At 40.3% G+C, this 20,919-nt stretch overlaps 1 protein-coding gene and 1 long non-coding RNA gene across 3 annotated transcripts in view; both read left to right on the top strand.

Moving 5' to 3' along the window:
- Positions 1–19,227, top strand: part of LOC134795418 (protein-L-histidine N-pros-methyltransferase) — an 83,168-nt gene extending 63,941 nt beyond the window's left edge. For both annotated transcript variants that reach the window (XM_063767256.1, XM_063767255.1), the window contains exons 3-5: positions 15,679–15,879; positions 16,223–16,398; positions 16,977–19,227. In XM_063767256.1, the coding sequence (XP_063623326.1) occupies positions 15,679–15,879; positions 16,223–16,398; positions 16,977–17,200 (601 nt within the window). In that variant the 3' untranslated portion in view covers positions 17,201–19,227. The remainder of the gene's footprint in view (positions 1–15,678; positions 15,880–16,222; positions 16,399–16,976) is intronic.
- Positions 19,228–19,460: 233 nt separating this feature from the next.
- On the top strand, positions 19,461–20,393 carry LOC134795424 (uncharacterized). The gene is made up of 2 exons (XR_010144813.1): positions 19,461–19,892; positions 20,038–20,393. It is a non-coding gene; the product is annotated as an uncharacterized LOC134795424 (long non-coding RNA).
- Positions 20,394–20,919: the final 526 nt, after the last annotated feature.

The raw sequence follows: 20,919 nt of genomic DNA, 5'->3' as shown, positions 1-20,919 counted from the left end.
ACCCTTTGAACAGAGCTCTGTTAACTTTTTTGGCCCGATTCGAACTTTAAGATATGTCAGTTAATAGATCTAGAAACGATATGGATTAGATATGTCAGTGTCAAATGTGACGTTTCTTCAAACAAAAACGTCACTTTTGACACTGACACATCTAATCCATATCGTTTCTAGATCTATTAATTGACGTATCTTAAAGTTCGAATCCGGCAGATGGTTACTTCCTCAATTCGTAACCCGATTTTGTAAGGTACTTAAACATTAAACCCATGTTTATTTTAATGTACACTTGTTTCTCTTTTGCCAAATATAGCATAAACAGTAGTAACTTACGAACAAATGGCCTTTTCAATTCACCTGCATTCCGCGCCATAGGTACGACTACTTATTTACACTATGTAGGTAGAGATGTGGGTGGTCAAATGGATACTTGGGTTTTTATTACCTAGTATTTATCTATGTATGGGGTACACGCTTTTGCGTTAAAAAGTCTATTCCGTGGATTTAAGTTTTGAAAGTCTTATGTAAATACGTATCAGCAATATCAGCATAAGACCAGTCCAGACGTCATTTTATTCTGTAAGTATCAAAAAGACGTATGCCTTTTTCATATCCTGATCTGACATGTTCTTATTTACCTAATAACAAAATGCATAAGGTACTCAATTCTAATCCATAACGCGCAAAACAGGCAAACAGTTTGCGCACATTTAAACACGGCAGCGTTATTAACAGGGCCGATGAAGTATAAACGATGCGTATACTCACCGCTGAAAGAGAGTTATTCCCACCACCCCCCCACCCCCGCGACTGCCGCCCCCGCCCGTCACTTCCAGAAGAAAAATGCTAACACGACCCGCGAAAACTATTCGTTATTTTGGCACCCCGGCCTGCCGTGTTTCTCTCAATTATGGACCACTGATGATTCACATTTAGGCAAAAAAATAGTTTTGAGGAAAATTCGCTGCGCACATAACAATATTTTTCATAGCAAAATTGTATAGTCTGAACTCTAGACAGTTTCTTAGTAGGGTGACCTGTAATAACGATCTTAGCTCCAAAAGTTCTATGTCATTGCAGCTAGTTCGTATACCTACCTACTTACATTTAGTTAAAGCTGTAAGTTGACTCGATACCTACATAGCTACTCGAGAACTGGATTGGTGCATAAAAGACGAGCAGAAATATTAATTCAGAAACTGGCTAACGTTGGCTAGATATCCATAATAAGAGTGATATTATTGGATCGTAAACCTTTTATTACTGTTAAGTTATTTTATGTTAGTTGGGTGCACGTGGTTGATATTAATGGCTGTCAACTACAGTCTATGCCATACCTGCCAGTCTGGCTTCTATCCAACGTGTCTAGTACCTAGATAGGTACGTATACTACGTACCTTCTGAAACAAAATTAAATGACACTTAGGTAAGTTATCGTTCATTTGCTACTAGCAAGTTTTACATTTATACCTGTAAATATCTGATTCTGATTGCCCATGGTCATCGTCATAGTAGCTGAAAAATATCAATGATGCCTGACCCAAGAATCTCAACGACGATTGGTCGTGCTTTTCCCTGAACCAAAGGTTATACCGACATATTTATGTTTTAACAAATCGTCTATGGTTGTTCCCCCTACGGCTGCGTCTTTCAATTTTGATTTGACCATAGATAAAAGTCATAAATAATATTAAAAGTATTATACATAGCGTCCTTAAATGTGATAATATTTAACGTTACCCAAGAAGTAGTTTTCAAGCTTCTCGTGTCCCGTTCCTTCAATTTAAATGATGTAACGTCGTTTGGTCCAACTAACCTACTTTCAGATTTAAACACAAGCCTAAAAGTATAGCTGTTTATAAGCAAAATGCATTATAAATATTGCGGGAATGGGAATCCCTAGCTATGGATAGGTGCGTGAATGCTCAATCATCGCAGCCTACATGGCAGTTGGCAGGCGGCAAACAACAGCCCCTCGGCCCTCGGCGGCCTTGTTGTTTAATTGACCTCTCCGGACTGTCATCTCACAATTTTTTAGGTTTCCGTACCTCAAAAGCAAAAAACGGAACCCTTATAGAATCACTCGTGCGTCTGTCTGTCACGGGAACTACTGGACCAATTAAGTTGAAATTTGGTACACATATGTAAATTAGTGACCCAAAGTTTTTTTTTACCTTAATACAGGCGGGACACCACGGTGTAGGTTGTACCTACGCTACGTGGAGCCACGCGAACTGTGTACTTAAATGTTATTTTTTTCCTCATTAGGTAATTAATGGGACACATCAGCATCGCAGCCTTTTAGGCCACATGTCGCATCTAAAGAGAACATCGAATTTAGATGAAACATGCGTACCTACAATAAGAGACAAATTGTACGAACTTACGGAGCGTGGCTTCTTAATAAAATAAATCCTGTTCATTTTAATAAAATAAATGAGAAAAACGTGCGCAGCGGGGCCTAGTGCGGCAGTGGGATACCTGCTTAAAGCTTTTATACTTAGCCCATCTATAGGTATGCACAAGAGCCGATTGGAGCTTAATTACATTTGAGGACGGTTGACCTACTTCCCTTCGGTAAGGGTTGAGTCTCTTGGGCTATAAAAATGTCGAATAATGAAAACGACGTTCTTAATTTAGTTAAAAGCATGTAAACAATTAGCGTGATGGATCAATTGTGGAAATCCCAACGTAATTACAGGTGGAATTGAAAGCATGTGTTTGCCGAGGCTCCCGGCTAACGACGTCTCGAGGTAGATAATGTACAACAAAGCGCTCACATGCCGGCGCACCGCACAAAAGAGCACACATAAATGAACAAACAAGACGTACATAGATAGACAAAGCACACAGGCACGTGAGGTCATCTCCCCTCATTAGGTGGTTAGTTTTCCGGGCGTGTCCGCAGACTCCGCGGGGTGTGAGGAAGGGGTGCGGGAGGGGGCGAGTGGACGGGAAGTTTCTTAATTAATCCCCGCAAGGCCGCCATTGGCCGGCGCCGGGGCGGGCTCATCGCCTACGCGTTAATTGGGTGGGAAGCTGCCCGGCCAGATTAGGAAAGTGTTCGTTTAATGAAACTGGCTTTTCCTGGCTTAGGTACGGCGCCCTTTGTACCTATTGTTGCCGCGCAAGGTGCTCTGATTGCGCTCTATATTACAGTAACGTTTCCCCTTCATGAACATCGCGGTGTAAATGAAAGAGATGTTTACGTTTTATACGAAAGGAAACTGCCTGAAAATAAAGTACACGACTGTGTGTATTTTTCCCCTAGATCTGTAACGTAATTGTAAGTATTAGGTACTTTATCTGCACTTCTTGAATCAAAGTCCTATAAATTTTACAAAACGACAGGAATATATAACTCAGCCATCTGATACTCAAGACGTCAATTTAGCTTTATAAACTCCTAAATATTTAAAACACAGCAGCTGCATATTTCCTTAAAAAGGCGAAAGATAACAAGTGAGTTAATAAATATTGTAGTAGGGAAGGAGTTTGCTCGAAACTAATATCGCTCTCCGCGTCAAGTGAACGTATAAAGCTCAGATTTAGCGAGAGAGGCAGGGGCTGAGGCGCGAACGCCCAGGTAAAGCACCTACTTACACCTCGATATACGACCAAACGTAAATTATAATATTGCGCGTGTCGACGGTGCCTAACCCTCTACTGCGAGCGAGCTACTAGCGCCCACCGTTGCTAGTGTAGTACGGCGGCGTGTCACACGTCTCGAGCGTGCTCCGTTCCTTACCTACATGCAGTGACAAATGCAATGCACAACAAATACATATTCTATTGTACCTTAGATAGTGGGGACTAAACAACACCTATTCTTAAAACGCTTTATTCTCTTGTATTTCATTATGATTTATAAACACTTATCCACTTTCTATCCTGTTTATTTTGGAAGAAAAACGGCACAAAATGCTAACTAATGCTAACTAATTGAATAATATTTAAGTTATGTTACCTTTCAAAACGTCTTCATCCATAACTGCCTTTTATACACAGTTAGGTACATAGGTATTAAAAAAAATATGCAATAGGTAATCAATAAGTTTGAGATGTTTTAAGATCATTCTAATCATTTAAATAAAAAGAGCACACATAAGAAATGTTAATGCGTCATAACTGCGTGAAGGGTTGCACACCGGCGCGGGGCGAGCGTACCCCGAGCGTACCCCGAGCGCGTATGTGTGCGCCCGCTGAAAGAAAAGCAATTTCCTCAGGCGGGCGGGGAGGGTTTGGGGTCTCGCGCGAATATAATTTTCTTCATTTTTTCATTCGGCCGAGTTAATTCGGCTTCGCGGCGAGTCCGCTATTGATTAGGGCGCGTCTTAGGTTTTAATTTGTTTGCGCGCGCAGCTGCGAGTATGCAGCCGAGATGAGAGCGCCCCACCCGGTTAATGAGGCGTCTGCAGCGGTAGTTGACTTTTTTAATGATAGAGTGTGATTTGGACCATATTGTGTTGGTTTTAAACTCCGGCAGATGCTGCTTTGTTAGTCAGGTACCTATCAATTCTTCCATCATAGAGATGCGAATGAAAGTAGAACAGAATAAGGAGTTAGGCAATGTTACTGTAGAAGTACCTAATATCAAGTTTCTTTTTTCGAAATATTGGAACTTAAAAATTATCCGTTATACGCGTAGGTACCTATCAAACAGCCATGTTACAAGATTTGCGTTGACACAATCTATCAAATAACTCTACCGCTATTTATTAGCGAACGTGTTCCTAATCACGACAATCAGGAGGCTATTGACAACGCTGACGTCATTAACTTCAATGTTGCGTAAACCACGTCAACTCGAGGCTTTCCAGTCTCGAGCTAGTCGAGCTCGAGCCGTTTTGCGTTGAGCCGCGATAACGCGAATGTCTCGTTTTTATGGCTGATGTGTTTGAGATGCTCGCAATTTCTTCCTGCTTTCATACGTGTCTATGTAGGTAATAATGCATTAAAATTGACTTTGAATTGTTCTATATACTTATGTCTACGTAATGTAAAAACCTTAGTACCTATTACTATCACTAGCCCCCAATTATTGAGTCCGATCAAAACACTTATAACGGTATTTCACATTCACCTTCATCACATTATGTTTAGATGAAGCTCAGTTAAGTTTCAGTGCTCTGCGATAGGTTTTTTTTACCCATGCATTCTCATCTCAGTCCGATAATTTGCTCTATCTGATTAGGTCGACCAAAAGTGTAGTAGGTACCTTAGAATATACGAGTTTAAATAAACAAGCTACCTAAGTAAATACGGACACCCTCCCAGGAGCGGTCATATCTGGCAGATATCAGCGTCGTAATTAAGGCTGCATCGTCGGCGGGTGGCGTCGCGGCGCCATTGGTCATCTCCCCCACCCCCGGGGAGGGGGCGCTGAGAAACAACGCCGCCTGCATGTGACACATTAGTAAATGAGACGACATTCGTTACGCGGCAGCTCGCCCGTTACCGGGTCCGGCTAGAGTTGGGTCACTTATTTTTTAGGGCTAGGTTTTCAGACAAACGAGAATGTTTAGCAACCTTAATGTTCTATTTTCATAATGTACCTAAATCACAACGTTATGGCATTTTTAGGGTTGTGGTGAAATGCCCCTGAACAAAAACCTGAAAATAATTAGGTAATAAATTCTTGTGGTGATTTTGGAGGCTGATTTACGACTATGTGGGCAGCTCTGAGAAATAACAGCTGCATTTCCGGATCCGGCTAGCTAGTAGAATCACTTGGGTCATTTCAGGGTGATAAGAATATCGAGTAACATGAAAATGGGCTAGAAGACCTAATAAAATTCAACTTTATGATCAATTTTAATTCCAACGTAACGACTAACTTTGAGGAGTTTGAGGGTTGAGGCTGTCACTTGAAAAAAATCCGTACGTAGTTAGGTAAAGTTTGATAACCTGGAGATTTTTCTTATTGTGAATTTGTGACTCTCATTTAATATTTGCTTTTAGATGAAATACCTACTTAATACTACTTTATTTAGACGGCGCCTGCTGTGCCTACATACCTATCAACATACAAATTGCTCTGAATTTCATATTTTTACGTGTCGTCGCGAGCGTAAGAGTAAAGTCATGGGGTATCCAGAGACGCTGAATGAATATTTATCTACCAAGTATCTGAAATGTTTGATGCTGATTATCAGCATATAATTATCAAAAGGTGTTTTAAAGAAGCTAGATTAGATATTCGAAAACGTTAGTGAATAATCAGGTTACCAATAACATCTTCATAGATTTTTTAATATAAAGCTCCTAATTCCAACTTTTTTCCGGATTTATCTTTTAGAAATCCTAGTCCACCGTTAGTCTGGCCCAATCGGGCTCAATACAATTACATATTCGGTATTTGTTATGGTAGCAAAGTGTATCCAATGTTCCGTACAAGGACTACAAGGCAACGCTCGGTCGGGCTTAACCTTGACCGGCTGTCCCCCCGAGCTTACGCACTTCACGTGTTTCAGCTGACCCACTGTCCAGCGACACGCACTTCAACCCCTCACGCACTTGAAACTGGTTCAAACACGGGGTTTAACTTTATACCTGTAGTGAAAGTGTTATCTATGTGCATGACAGTGATGACTTATGGCGTCTATTATCAAGTTAGGTTTTGAAATGGATATGGCTCAAAAATGCCCGATTTATGCCACAATGTACGCTGTGATTGATTTGACTTCAGACTTGCTGACATAGACCCGAGACACTTGACACCTAAGTATGTTCTACATTTGTGCTAATGGAAATAGGTAGGTATAGTCAATAGCTGTGTCCAGGTATCTTAATTCTGTCAATTATATGTGATGATCCGAGTTTTATTATATTTAGTTATTATATATGCCTATATGAATATTTTGACTGAGACTAAAGTGGCACCGCCGAATTTGGCTATGATCCTCTCGTCGATGGTGAGATGAAAGCGCGTCGCTCAATAAATCGAATCGCCGCCGCCCCCGCCCGGCCATTAAGCCTTTCGATAGTGGATGCCCGACGGTGCTCACTTTGTTTTATTACTTTCATTTTATTGTTTTAATTTGTGTGCGGGTGCGCTATTTGCGTGCGCGCAGTTTGTCGCGCGCCCCGCCCACCGCGCGGCGGCCAATGGCGCGCCACCCGCTAGCGAGCCCCGCGCCCGCGCGCGTGCCCGCTCCCGCTGCCGCCGCTGCGCTCGCGCCCGCGCGCCATCCATGCCCGCGACAATACTCATTGTTCCGACGATTCTCATTTTGTTTTACTTTCGCCAACCTCATCGGCCGACCGGACGCCGCGGACGACGCGCGCCTCCCACTAAGCGATAATTTCAATGTCGCTGCGTATATTGTGATATTGACTGAGATTCCGCTCCGGACATGTTTTATCGTCGGAGGCGCATTTCGTCAGAGCTACTCAATAAGCAATAAACCATTCGCCTCCGAGAAGTTATTTTAAAGTCCGACTGGGACTCGGATTGAGCCCACGCCTTTACACCTTTTAAAGGTTATTGTGTTCCCGAAACGCTCAAGATATTGCCGTCAGCAACCGCACACTGTGCTCACAATGTAGGCCGCCCGTAAAACATAAATCCGCATCTTCATAAACGATCATTTATTAGAATTCGAAACAACTCTCATTATAAACTTTTTGAGCTAAGCGATAGGTATAGATTAACCTAATTACCTTATCATAAATAACTGAAAACCTCCACACGGCAATAACCGTATTGGAATCAAATCGCGCTTCCTCAATTGAAAAGGTTCAGAGGTTCGTGCAAAGCGCTCGTAGAGCAAAGGCGGCAAGTATATCCTCAGGGCAACTCCACGGTGTTGTCGCACGAATAATGTTTAAGGCGAAACTAAGCAATTGATAGTAAAATTGGACGGCGAAATAGAAAAATATCGTCGGGCGATTTGGTGGATCGTGGGCTGGTAAAATATTCAATCGGGGCAATTCGGGTCCGCGTATAAATTCGAGTCCGCCATTATTTGTAGCGTCCTCGCGACCGAAAATCGGTACAGTGATAGTCGTCATTTTTCTTGTAGCTATCGTTAATATTTTACGGGTGCGTGTCAACGGTTTATGGGCCCACTCTTGACACTAAAACGTTTTAACCGTAGGTACTCATATTGTTTATACATTTTACTATCCACTTTTTATTGTTTATAGCAACCCGAGAGCTGTGCGGGGATATGATGGGACGCTACAGTTCGATTATATGCTATCGAACTTGATTTTATTAGGGACCTTGATAGCTGAAACTTTTTTATTGTTTTATGTTAGATATGTTTATTTATGAAACTGAAGCGAAGTGCGTCAAAGTGCTCGAAGGTTACGACATAATAGCTCCTTGTAGCTCTTTGATCTGCTTAACAATTTGTCTTTCTTTTCTACTATTACCTTAAATATCCTGGCTTAAAAGGAACAGGTCTTATCTAAGTGTAATTATCCAGCCAAGTTTGCGAGCTCGGAGAAAGAATTGCTCTCGTCTTTGTGTGTGTAAGAGCACTAACGGGCGGGGGTTGCAGGGTGGGGGTGGGGGAGAGGGGGTAGGCTCACATGGGACGCGCTCTAATGAGGTGCCTGAAAGCGACAATGTCTTTGAGCAAAGCAAATGTGTCCCTATCTACATACATTGGGGAGGGGCTGCTATTACATTACGTATCTAATATGGTTAGCTATATTTACATAGCTAATGTAGGTATGTAATTATTTCTCATATACGTTTTATTAAATAAGGAGAGGCTTGAAAAGGGACGGGATGTCGGTTCGGTAGTAATAAGAAGGGGTAGCTGGTAGCTAAGCGCCTGATTTAAGTCGTCGATCTTGACTTTTATTTGTTTTCGTCTTCTAGCCGTATTTATGAGATGCTATAGAGCAACAAGATTTTGAATTTATAAATGATAGTCGTACTCATTGTAGGTACCTACATTTCTTTAAATTAAGACAAATTAATTTTAGTTCACAGGAAGTAGGTAAGTACACTCATGGTTGTCCATATAGATGAACGCAAAATAAAGTTGAATTACAAATTTTGAAATTACTTTATGTGCTGTAATCCAGTACCTAATTAATCCTTTTTTTTTTTGCGTTCCTCTAAATTTGTCCATGAGTATAGTTCCTAACTGACAACTACTTTTTGCATCTATTTGATATTGACGATAAAATCTTGGTACCTACATACATTATATTCCGTTATAGTTACGCTGACTCATCTGAAAGCGGTTACAAGGATTGATACGTTCGCATCTGCAGCGAGGTGTGATTGGCGACCGGAACCGCGGGCGCGGGTCGATCGCACCTTCCGGATCCGCATCGGTTTTAATTTCCCGCGCTCGCCAGCGTCACTTTAAACGGCCGGAGATGAACACTAATATCATGCAAGGCCCGGGCCGTCGCCATAGCGACGCACAAATGACGTGTGTGGCGCGTGGTGTGAGGCCGGGGGTAATATGATTTGAGCGCCCCGGGCCGACACCCCCCCGCTTGTTTGCTCTCCGATGCAATCGCGATACGAACCCGCCCGCCCCGCCTCGCGCTCGGCCGGCGACACATCTCTCACCTCCGTCGATAACCGCATCGGATTCCTTGTTGCAAGCCACCGCATTCTATTGAAATAGATCTACCTATCCTACGATATCAAGTGTATTGCGACATACCTACAACCCACGCGCCTTTACAGTTTTCAGCTGCATCCATCGGAGCATGTTGTCACAAAGGAAATGGGACGTCTACACGTGCTTCTGTCGAAGTAGTACCTACTAAACTTAAGTAATAAGCTAAGCTTATTTGTACACATATTATAAATATGACCTAAGTCATACTAAAGAAATATTTGGGCTAATTAGTTATCGATATCATTTCAAGAGATAATTAGTAAATGACCTACTTATTTAGCCCAAAAAATTAATGATTTATTTTGGAAGTCGCTAAGGTATAATATACCTACCTATTGTGTATATATGTAGGTAAGATACTCTGTCACATGAGAACATTGAAAGCGATTTAATTTAAAGTCTATATCCGCGACTGTTATGGTGCGCGGAGCGTGCTGCATTAGGGTAGTTTAATGTTAGTGTCCACGGCTCCCTTTGGCTCGCAGTCTGTTTACGGCGCAAATAAATCAATCACTGCGCGCGGTGTAACAAGCGACGTCATATTCGCACGTCGTTTTTGCGCGACTCAATCGCGCGTTGTCGGTTTGGTCGGAATTTGTGGAGATTGGTCGGCACGGTGACAATTACGCGGTGAGCGTCGCGTCGGCGCTCATTAGGTGCGCGGCCGCCTCATGTATCATGGATCGCGCGTCGCAAACGCCGCCCGCACAATAAAGCAATCAATCCGCACCCGCAGCAGGGTTATGTCAGGTCGCCGGCAGCGCGGACATCTCGGCCGTATCGTTATCGTGCCTCTTTTGGTTTTCACGCTCGCATTACTGTCTTCGGACCCAAAAGTCGTCAACCCTCTCGCAGTTCCTTGTATTCGACCTGGCCCGGTTTTCCCATCGCTGACTCGTAAGGTACTCATAGAAAGCGAGCAAAAGAGTCCAGCCAAACAGAGTAACAGAATCTTTGAGCAAATAAGCAGTTGGAGGTCTCGCTTAACTGGTTACCGTTTACTGATTGCCTGCGGTTGCGATTGAAACAACCGCAGCCGTACTCGTTTAATAGGTTCTTAAAGCGTTTTACGATATTATGTAAAGGTTATCGTATTTATTTTAAATATGCATGAATTACTTACATATATCAATAATACATATTTTTATTACCTAAGTATGTAAGTATGTTAGATTTTCAAGATAGGAGCTTTTAAGTTAATTTTCATATTAAGCAGAAACGTCTGCAACGATACCACCACCATATGAAGGATAGGTATGGTAGCATTCGCTGTCAACGGGTAAATCTCGGTAGCTCCGTTCGTAGAACGGCGGGCTGGTAGGTACCCCGGACTTGCAAGTTTGAACGTTTCCCGAGACATTGAGTTTTTTTCCACTTTTCCTTTATTTCTATCAAGCTTAAAATGCTAGATCGTTCTAGCTCACTATTAGCCGCTCTGCAAGTCGCCTTGTCTATACATAATAGGCTTGATCTTTATTATTTGACAGCGAGTTGTTGTTGACGATAACGACTCAAGCAGATCGTACAATGTAACCGGAGACATGCGGCGTAGGTAACTATAGCGACGTGACACTATCAGTTACCGCTTATTACACAACGAGAAAGAACACGACGTTACTAACTGGTTGCCTACTGTCACACCTTTATTATGTACAGCGCTTTGAAAAACTAAACCTGCCACTGGATAATGTCTCGTAAAGTGTATATTATACTCTTACCTTTGTAGGTTCAGAGGCGGGGTTCTACTTTCTTTTTTCTTGACGTCTTAATGACAACTTGAGATAAATACTTGTTCTTCCTTACAAAAGTGGCACCCATGCCATCGGTGACATCGCTAATAACGGTTTTTCTGATGGCATGAAATGTAAGGTGCCAACGCCCAAGTAACACAAAAGTAGCTGAATATTGTTTGAATAATAGAGCATTCCGTACTGTATGCTGAATAAGGTAGCTGTATAACGTCTGTATAAGCGCTTATACAGACGTTATACAGCAGGTTTGGGCGCAAAGTGGGCTAGCCGCCGCTTATTACTGAATAACAGTAATGTAATAGCTGTATAAGTGTGTGCCCACACATTGAATCGCTGAATAACACTTGTATAGAGGCTGTCAAAAGCTTCTATACCGCTTTTAAACCAAAGTTATCCAGCTTTGTATAGAATGACTCAGTTAGTCACACGTTATGCAGCTTTTGGTTCAAAAGTGCATTGTTACAGAAAATATATTCAGCTATTTGTGTATGATTTGTCTTCCATTTTAATTTCTGAACTCGTGTCAAAGTGTAGTGTCTGAAGTGAATACAAAATAAGGAGGACATTGCCCATATATTGATTTGATGTTTACATAACATCAATTTCATTGCGCATGCGACTTTACTGTAAATATATATATACATTTTATTTAAAATTTTAAAGCGCCGCGTAAATAATGCACTGTTTAGAAAGTAAATATAGAAAATGTAGTACTCCACTTTTAAATTTGTAATTTTTTTGCGGTGTTTAGATGTTTTAGTGATAGAAAATGTACTTTAACAAGTTATGCTACGATAAAACTAGTTTTATAAATGAATATAAATGGGTTTTTCAGTTCATTTTATTCCTATTTAATTTTAGAGGTTAGAATATGAGCAACCGTAATGGCGTCCGACTGTGCTGAATATAAGCTGCTGCCACAGCTATTATGTGCTAAATTTCTGAATAGGCATTCACATTATTCGCGTTACTAAGCTACATGTTAGATAATAATGGTTTTAGAACAACAAGTTTTGAATAACATCAGTATAATAGTAATTGTTTTCGCAATCTTAAAGCCTATTAGGTTTCTGTACACAAATAGTAAAAACCACATAGATCCTCACTAGTTTGATGAGAAACATTATAGGTATGTAACACGGGCAATATTCAATCCTACTTCCTACTAATATTATAAACGCGATATAATATTTAAGTTATATGATAAATCTGGGGGCACGGCAGACTACACAGTTATTTTTTCCGTTATCAGTTCCGACAAATATGTAGTAGGTAAAGGTATACGCAAAGATGTACGAAGATGTGCATATTATGAGTATGGTGTGGTTACGAGTATGGTATGAATATGAATATGGTATAGGTGCGAAGGGTGCGGGTATCACGGGTATGAGTACAAGTATAGTTTGGTATGGGCAGTATTGTTTAGGTATGAGTACGAGTATAGTGTGGGATGGGTATGAGTAGACCCACTTGAAACCTAAAAACAGTCCGTTCAAAATCGACAGGAGAACCGATTTCGCTATATTTTAATGGGGGTGATTATTTTATTTTTCACATACCCAGTCCAGTCTACAAGTTTTTAATGCAACAATATCAATAACTAGCATTTGCCACCTTGTTTGCAAACTAGCAACAACCTTAAATGGCCATTGGTAAACTTTATCTCGTTGCAGTAAGGTATGCAAATGGTCAGTTAACAGTGTTTACGATGGTAGCTAGCAATTGTTTTACGTCATTAAAACGACAATGCATCTTGTGTAAAATAACCAATCGAAGAGAATTGTTAAGAAAACTAAACCTCCATTTTTTAAATAATGGTTGGATTAAAGAATACATACGCAAGATGCGTTCAATATAAAATAAAAATACGCTCAAGCTCAAAGCAAACAGGCTCAAGTAGCACTGTTGACCGTGTATAAACTTATAAAGCTATGGAACCCTCTCCACCGCGCATTTGTTGATACTAAGCAGTAGTTTGAATAGCGCTGCTCATTGCGTTCATTTTGCAGCTTTTAGCAAGAAAAGATAGTATATGTGTACTAAAATCGCTATAACTTAAGTATAAGTGTTGTTTTAGTATTTATTATTCAGACGTTATGTCTATAAAAGCCATAACTAACCCATATATGCAGCTACTGAATAACAAATAATATGTGGATTTCATTACAGCTTCCAGTAATAGCGTCCACCTTTATTCAAAAACTAGCATTAAAACAGAAACTGCTACCGCTTTTATACAGTTGAAAGTCTTCACCGACGCTTCTTTTCAGCATTTAGTAGCCACTATCACATTTGTCTTAATATTGTCTGCTTAATATCTCACGACACAAAATATATACAGCTAATTGCTGCTAATGCTGCTATTATGCAGCTTTTAGTAACCACAAATGCTTTAAGCTGAATAATGTCTGACTAACCGTGTAAGAAATAAGTATTATTCAGCTTTAATATGCAAAACCGATACTATGTAAAATTTATTCAGCATTTAGGCCCCACTAGGCCCACATATTTTCTTATTCCGAATTTAGTAATTTCCACCGCTTATACTTACACAAAATGTATGCAATCTTAATTTGAATAAGATGATAATTTTACTCTATTATCCTGCTTGTGTGTTACTTGGGCGTAAATATAAATAGAAATTAGCTTTTCGAAATGTAGGTAGGTACCTATATTGGAAATTTCGTGACATCGTCCAGATTAGGTACATGTGATCGTTTCCTGGTTGCTATTCTTATACTGTAAATTGCAAGCTTTATTTTTAAACTCGTGAATATGGCCCTTGGTCTGTACGATTTGTAGTAAAAGTTAAATGCGTGTAAGTAAACGAACGTAAGGGACCCTGAGAACTGTTCGGGTCCGGTCTGGAATGTAAGATACCGAGGAATATATTGGTCTGGCCTATGACATATCTTACCAGAGATTTCGTTTGTCTTGTCGTTCTCACCGGCTCGCTAACTGTTCCTTGTTCCACAACAATTATGTTGCTACCAAAAACGCCTAATGTCTTGTTATGTGCAGAAGATGTCAATTACACTGGTCCTCTAGAAAACTTAGTGCGGTTAGTCTGAAACTTGAAGTAGGTACGTATAAGGCTATCCTAATAGGGCATTGTGACCGATCCGAGCGCTGCGCCGTACGAGTAATTGCGGCGCGGACGCCGGGGGCCGCGGATAATGCCGCGCGTGATATATGGTACTACGGCTAATAACAGAGCTGGCCGGAGTGCGATTATCCCTTTACCCATCGAAGACGAATTCGTATCGATCGCCGCGACGCTCGCTCTCAACTAATGAGAGCGGGATTTACTACTCATTATCCACTTTCGCCGCTTGCCCGGGGCGCGATGAAGACGTCGGTGCAGGCGGCCGAGCGAGCGCCGAGCGCGGGCGAGCGCCGCGGGCGCACAATTTGCAGTCGGCCGAGCCCCGCAGCTCGCAGCCCGCTTTGTGTTTTATCCCCAGTAATTGCGGCCCGAACCACCTTTGAACGGCCACCACCACACGACCAACGGTAGTGGATAATTGCCCTATTGTTGCTCGACTGCGCGGCGACTAGCCTACAAATCGCTTTCAAGGAAGTAGGTACCTACCTAATCCCTCAGCTAAATTAGAAGGTTCTAGCAACGGGCGAAGTTTGTTATCGACAATTAAGTGAGATAAGAAAATTTATAGTTGCATTGAAATAGCGGTGGTAATAGCGCATCGCATGTGCTTTCTATGAAGAACGCGAGCACACCCTGTACTTTTACGCTATTTTCTGTGAAGGCTGATATTAACAGCTAATTTGATAGCTATCAATAAAATTGTACCTACAATCTGATCGGTTGTCTAGTAATCATTATATCAGCACCACTTACCCAATGAGAATTTTGAGATTTAACTATTATATAATACCTGGTATTTAACGTACACCAGGGGTCTGTTTGTAGTTTGTACTGCGACTGCGTTATAATTAAAACATTTTAAATTATTAATTTTAACTTCAGTATTTAATTACATCAAGTAACGCTCTTATAAAAATAAAAGCTCTTTGAGAATCAACTTGCCATAAGATATACCTAATCTGTGTAAAGGGCACCCAATGACCCAACCCAAGTCTTTTTTCTCGGAAACCACCTAGAAGTCAGTGCCGCACCCTTCGATTCAGTCATAGTCTAGATTTTGAAGAGTCTTATGATCGCTTAAAAATAAAAAGAGTTTTCAGATATCGATCTGAAGACATTTTTAACATACTTTTCCTTTCTTGGTGCTTTGCAAAACCTTCGTATTTCGCTGAATCATATATAGGTACATGTGACTTATTTCTTTATCACAAGTGATCATTGTCCACAGATGGCTGGGCCGCGGCTCCATGTTCGTGCTATCTTCCGCGCAAGCGCGCACGCTGCTGGGCGGCTCGCCGACCGGCGCTCTCGTGGACGTCGGCGCCGGCGACGGCGAGGTCAGCCGCCGCTTCGCGCAATTGTACGACCAACGGTACGCCACAGAGATCTCCGCCAGCATGAGAAAGGCCCTCAGCAGTAAGGGATATACGTGAGTAAATTAGTTAAAAGTTAAATTCTTTGGTATGGAATGATGCTCATTGTTCACGACTGCACTCCACTGGTGGCGATCAACCCCACACCCGTTAATATTTAGTGGGCAATATTTTTCTCTCTTTGTCATGAATGAAGAAGTGAAGACCATATAGGTAGTCCTCACAGAGTCCCAAGTGTAGGTCAACACTTGGGTCTCGGCGCATTACTGAGTCCATCAAGTTTACTAGGTACAAATAAGTAAAATTAAAGTAGAAGCTATTATTTATTTGATCTGTCTTTTCTGTTTAAGTACCGTGACCGTACTCCTCCCAAATTACCTTCTACATTACATTTTACAGTATCCTTGACACGGAGACTTGGTGGCGCGGGCAGCAGTTCCAATGCGTGAGCATGATGAACTTGATCGACCGCTGCAGCCGACCCAAGACCATGCTGCTGGAAGCTCGCGCCGCGCTCGCGCCCGGAGGGATCCTCCTCATAGCCCTAGTCCTGCCCTACAAGCCCTACGTAGAAGGTGAGCATGACCCTGATCGACCAACTGCAGCCCCAACCAAGTGCATGTTGCATCGCATAAAATAAAATCTCCTCATGAAAATTCTTATACATCCGAACCTCATTTAAATGAGACTTCCGGTCCACAATAGTAGATTGTACAACAAGGCCATAAAGTGACCTATTTTTACCCGAGGCAATTTTTAATAAATAGTAGACGAGGGTAAAAATGGACATTTATGCCCTTGTTGTACACTCTGCTTTTCACTTCGATTGCGAGGAAAATATACAAAAAATCAAATATTTTAGGTTATTTTAACGTATTTATTCAAGACTAAAGAAAATTGTTCTTGGGCCGGTCGGAGGCGCGGGGCACGCCGATCGGGAGAGCGCCGGTCGGGGGCGCGCCGGCAGGGCTGGCAGTTTGTATGGCAGAATTTGGACTTTATTGCTAAGTCAATAAGGGTCGTAATAGATGATTTTACTTTATGCTCTAGAGCATAAAATGCGATTTTATGTCGTCTACGCACGATATAAAGGTGCACTTTTTGAGCATGAGAAGTGAAAAAGATTTATTACAAATTCCCTTATCTCTTCCAGTAACCCCTGACCACAAACCCGAAGAGCGTCTGCCAATCAGCGGCGCCCGCTTCGAGCAGCAAGTGGAGTCGTTCGTGGCGTTCATGCGCGACGAGTGCGGGTTCGAGCTGGTGTCGTGGGCGCGCGTGCCGTACCTCTGCGAGGGCGACTTTGCGCAGGCATACTACTGGCTCGATGATTCTATCTATGTGTTCACGCCTAAGCCTATTCATGAGTCTTCTTAAGATATTAAGGTGTGGGTTCGGCCAGCAGTTTGAAAAATCATAGCGCTTTTTACAGTTGCTAAAAATATGAATATCAATCTTTAGGGCTTTTTCTAGTAACTTCATCGATTCGAAACCAGGCGGCCTAGCCAAGGTGACAATCGCTTGCGCTCCGCCATCGAATCGCTTTGTGTCTCTGTATCACTCTTCCAATGTGACAGTGACAGATGCGTTTCGTTCGCCACGTAGCGTTAGCCATTGGCATGTTTTCTACGGGGCCTGATGAAACAACTTCCGCTCGTTAGAAAACCCACGAACATACCTAGGTCTGAAACGCACCATTTAAAAATTGGAATTAATTTTAAACAAAAGCTGTACATGAAAATTGCGTCTAAAAATGCGTAATTAAATTTTTGATCCATTGACGAAAGTAATCGATGAGGATTACTTTTTAACTGACGGTCACGCACGGCCGTCCGCTCAGAGATCAGCGAGCCTGACCTGAACTCACTGTGGATCATATTGCTTCACTTTTTACAATGACGTAAAACGTAATTGTCAGAAGCCGTGACTATAGTCTGTATCTATAGGTAATTAAATAAAAGTAAACAAACAATTTGTAAATTTTCGGGTAGTTATAACATTTATTGGTTTATCGACCATTTATAAAACCGCCTGGATCAGTCCCTGAACGACCTGACTTTAACCTACATGATGATCGTGTAATACGGTGTAATGTTTTCATCTTCCCTCAATTGGCTTTTAGGAGCCATTTGACGGTAGATTTCGTTTACTTTTATTTAAATACCTAAAGATTCAGAGTATAGAGTCGGACTACGCTAAGTAATGCCAAGTGCTAATTATATTATGTCAAGTACCTACCTATGGCACCCATATGGGATATGTTTTCATTGTCAATGCCAAAAGTTAGTAACCTCGTTGTCCTCGCCTCTGTTCAGCGTAAAATTACCGGGAGCCGTTTTATAAACGCGTGTAATTTGCAATACAAGCTGAATTTAATTTACTTTGGGATACAGACGATTTATAAAACGGCCCCGGTCTTTCTTACCTCGTCAGGCGGTTGTCGTCTTAAAATAAAATATAGTTTCTCAAAGGACTGTCTCATTTCAATCATAGACAGAGAGAATCTATCTTACTAGCTTTGTCTTACATTAGTACTAGAACCCAAAAGAAAAGGATTTTTATAGTTTTCCTGGTTCTTACTGATTGACAAATTGGTTTCACCAACTATATTTCATTGAACTAAGCGTTATGAATATTGTTTCGTGAGCAAATGAGACACACGAAATTGGTGTTTGGTCATAACCAAAATAGTACCTACACTAAAATGCTGATTCATTGATGTGATGTGGCACCAGAAACAGAAACGTTGTTGTTTAAGTATCCTTAACAAAACTGACTGCCAAATTAAAAACAAAGGTTCCTTTTTGCCACTAACCATTCTTGAGAACTGAAAACTGCTGCAAATAAGCAGTAAGTACCTCACCATTCAACTATGAGACAGATAACTAGATTGAATGAATGATCTCTACTTATTTTACTAATCTAGCCAGGATGCCTCGATTAACGCACATTATTGTCATCGAATGGGTGTTTATATTCTACATTTTAATATTGTATTGTAAGTGATAAATCGCATTGAATTTATTAGATATTTTATAGATGTTTACTACTTTTTCTACTTTGTATGGTAACTAGTTATACGTAGCTGAATAAGATAAAGATCAAGTAATATATTACAATTACGATGAACCTTCACAGGTTGAAACCGAATTGTGTTGAAATATCTCCTGAAGAATTGGAGTCGTTGTACTTACTTGCATAGGTTTAAATCATTCCTACATTCAAATACGGTCATTTAAAATTTTGTATCTATTTGTATGTGTGTCTTTGTGAATTATTATTTGTGTTGTAGCATTCCAATAAGATTTAGAAATATTGAAACATTTTCATCAAAAGGTGCTTTCAATTCTATAAAGATGTCCAGTGTCAGTCAAAATGAATTAAATTCAAAGCAAGCAACTCAAGTATTTTTATTGCTTTTAAATGCGGAAGTAATTCTGTCTGTCTGTTACCTCTTCACGCTAAAACCGCTGAACCGATTTAGATGAAATTTGGTATGGAAATAGTTTAAGGCCCAAGAAAGGATGATAATTATGATAAAATATATATATGATAGATTTTATCACGAATTATCATCATTCCACGCAGACGAAGTCAGTTTGTAGTGAAAAAAATCTCAATTAACATGTTTGTAACCACTATCTACTTCCAAATTTTATCGCATGAAGTGCCTAAAACTTCATGCTTGCATGCACTTCTACGGAGTTCTTTCTAATACTAAAATCTGCGGCGGAATGTGTTTTCATAATTTGAGAAGGCTGAATTAAAATACAATCAAAAATATGATCAAATAATTATATTTATTACTAAGCACTGATTTCTCAATCCACTATATTACCACTTTTACAAGATAAAATAATTTTAAAGTCGGCAAATAATAAGTTACATGGCAAGGCCAGATATCGATACATCAATTAACCAACAAATGTTTAGTAATTTAATTAATTAACCAAAATTAGTAATACTCTACTATAGCACTCGATAATAGAACTTGCAAATTCCTTATTTAATGTTAAACAAAACTATACACCCTTATAATTTTCACGCGAATGAATGATTTGACCGTAAGGTCTGATTTAGACGGCGCGCGAACTCGCATGCGATTTTAGTTACATTGCGGACTGTTGGTTACGGCTGATTCAACAGACCAATCAAAACCCGCAATTTAATGAAAATCGCATGCGAGTTCTCGCATCGTCTAAATGAGCCCTAAGGAATTCTTACATGTTCTATTGTAGAGTACTTTTAGTTATAATTGCATTTAGATGTCAAAATTTTATTTTGATCGAATTTCTATCACAGGAAACAAGATGCCAATTTGAATAGAAAAATTTCAATAAAATGTTCATTTAAATATAATGGATACATAACTCTTTAACTTCAACCCAAACGTAATAAAATAATAGACCTCTCACCGGAATAGTCGAGAACAAAGGCGACTTTTATACAAAAGGCTCATGCAAAAAATACACAATTACATACAATCACTTTTTGCAAAAAATATTCATCTATTTTAGATTTTTCTTTTTTTTAATGATTTTAATTTACATTTAAGACTTAAAAAAGTATACGAAAATAAAACCTGTTCAGATTTTTTATACTTTTACATCGCAACCAAGTATTTCTCACTACTACATAGTGTTGAATGCTAACATGTCCAAAATATAATAAATGTTGAGATCGGAATAAACACTAAGTGATCAAATATTAACGTTTACATTAGAAATACTTTTTATCAGTCTGGATTAAATTTATTATTACAACATCACTTGCAATTCATCCAACACTATGGTGTTAGTTAAGTAAAATGTTAGTTATTTGTGTTATAGAACGCTTCCAATTCAACATAAAATGAAGTCCATTTTTGACTAGAACTCTTAATTCTAATACAGAGTGAGATTCTTTTGAATTTTTAATACTTTCCAAGAGTGTACAACGGTCATATAAACTTAATACTAAATACTTATTACGAAAAGCAATTCGACCCAAACGTAATAGCCTCATATATACTAGATAACTAGTATTAAAAGGCTCATTTAGACAGCGCGCGAACTCATATGCGATTTTAGTTACATTGCGGACTATTGATACACCCA

This window comes from Cydia splendana, chromosome 12 (genome assembly GCF_910591565.1).
Source record: "Cydia splendana chromosome 12, ilCydSple1.2, whole genome shotgun sequence".
Lineage (NCBI taxonomy): Eukaryota > Metazoa > Arthropoda > Insecta > Lepidoptera > Tortricidae > Cydia > Cydia splendana.
Note: the sequence above shows the minus strand (reverse complement) of the source record. Positions and strands in the feature narration are given on the sequence as shown.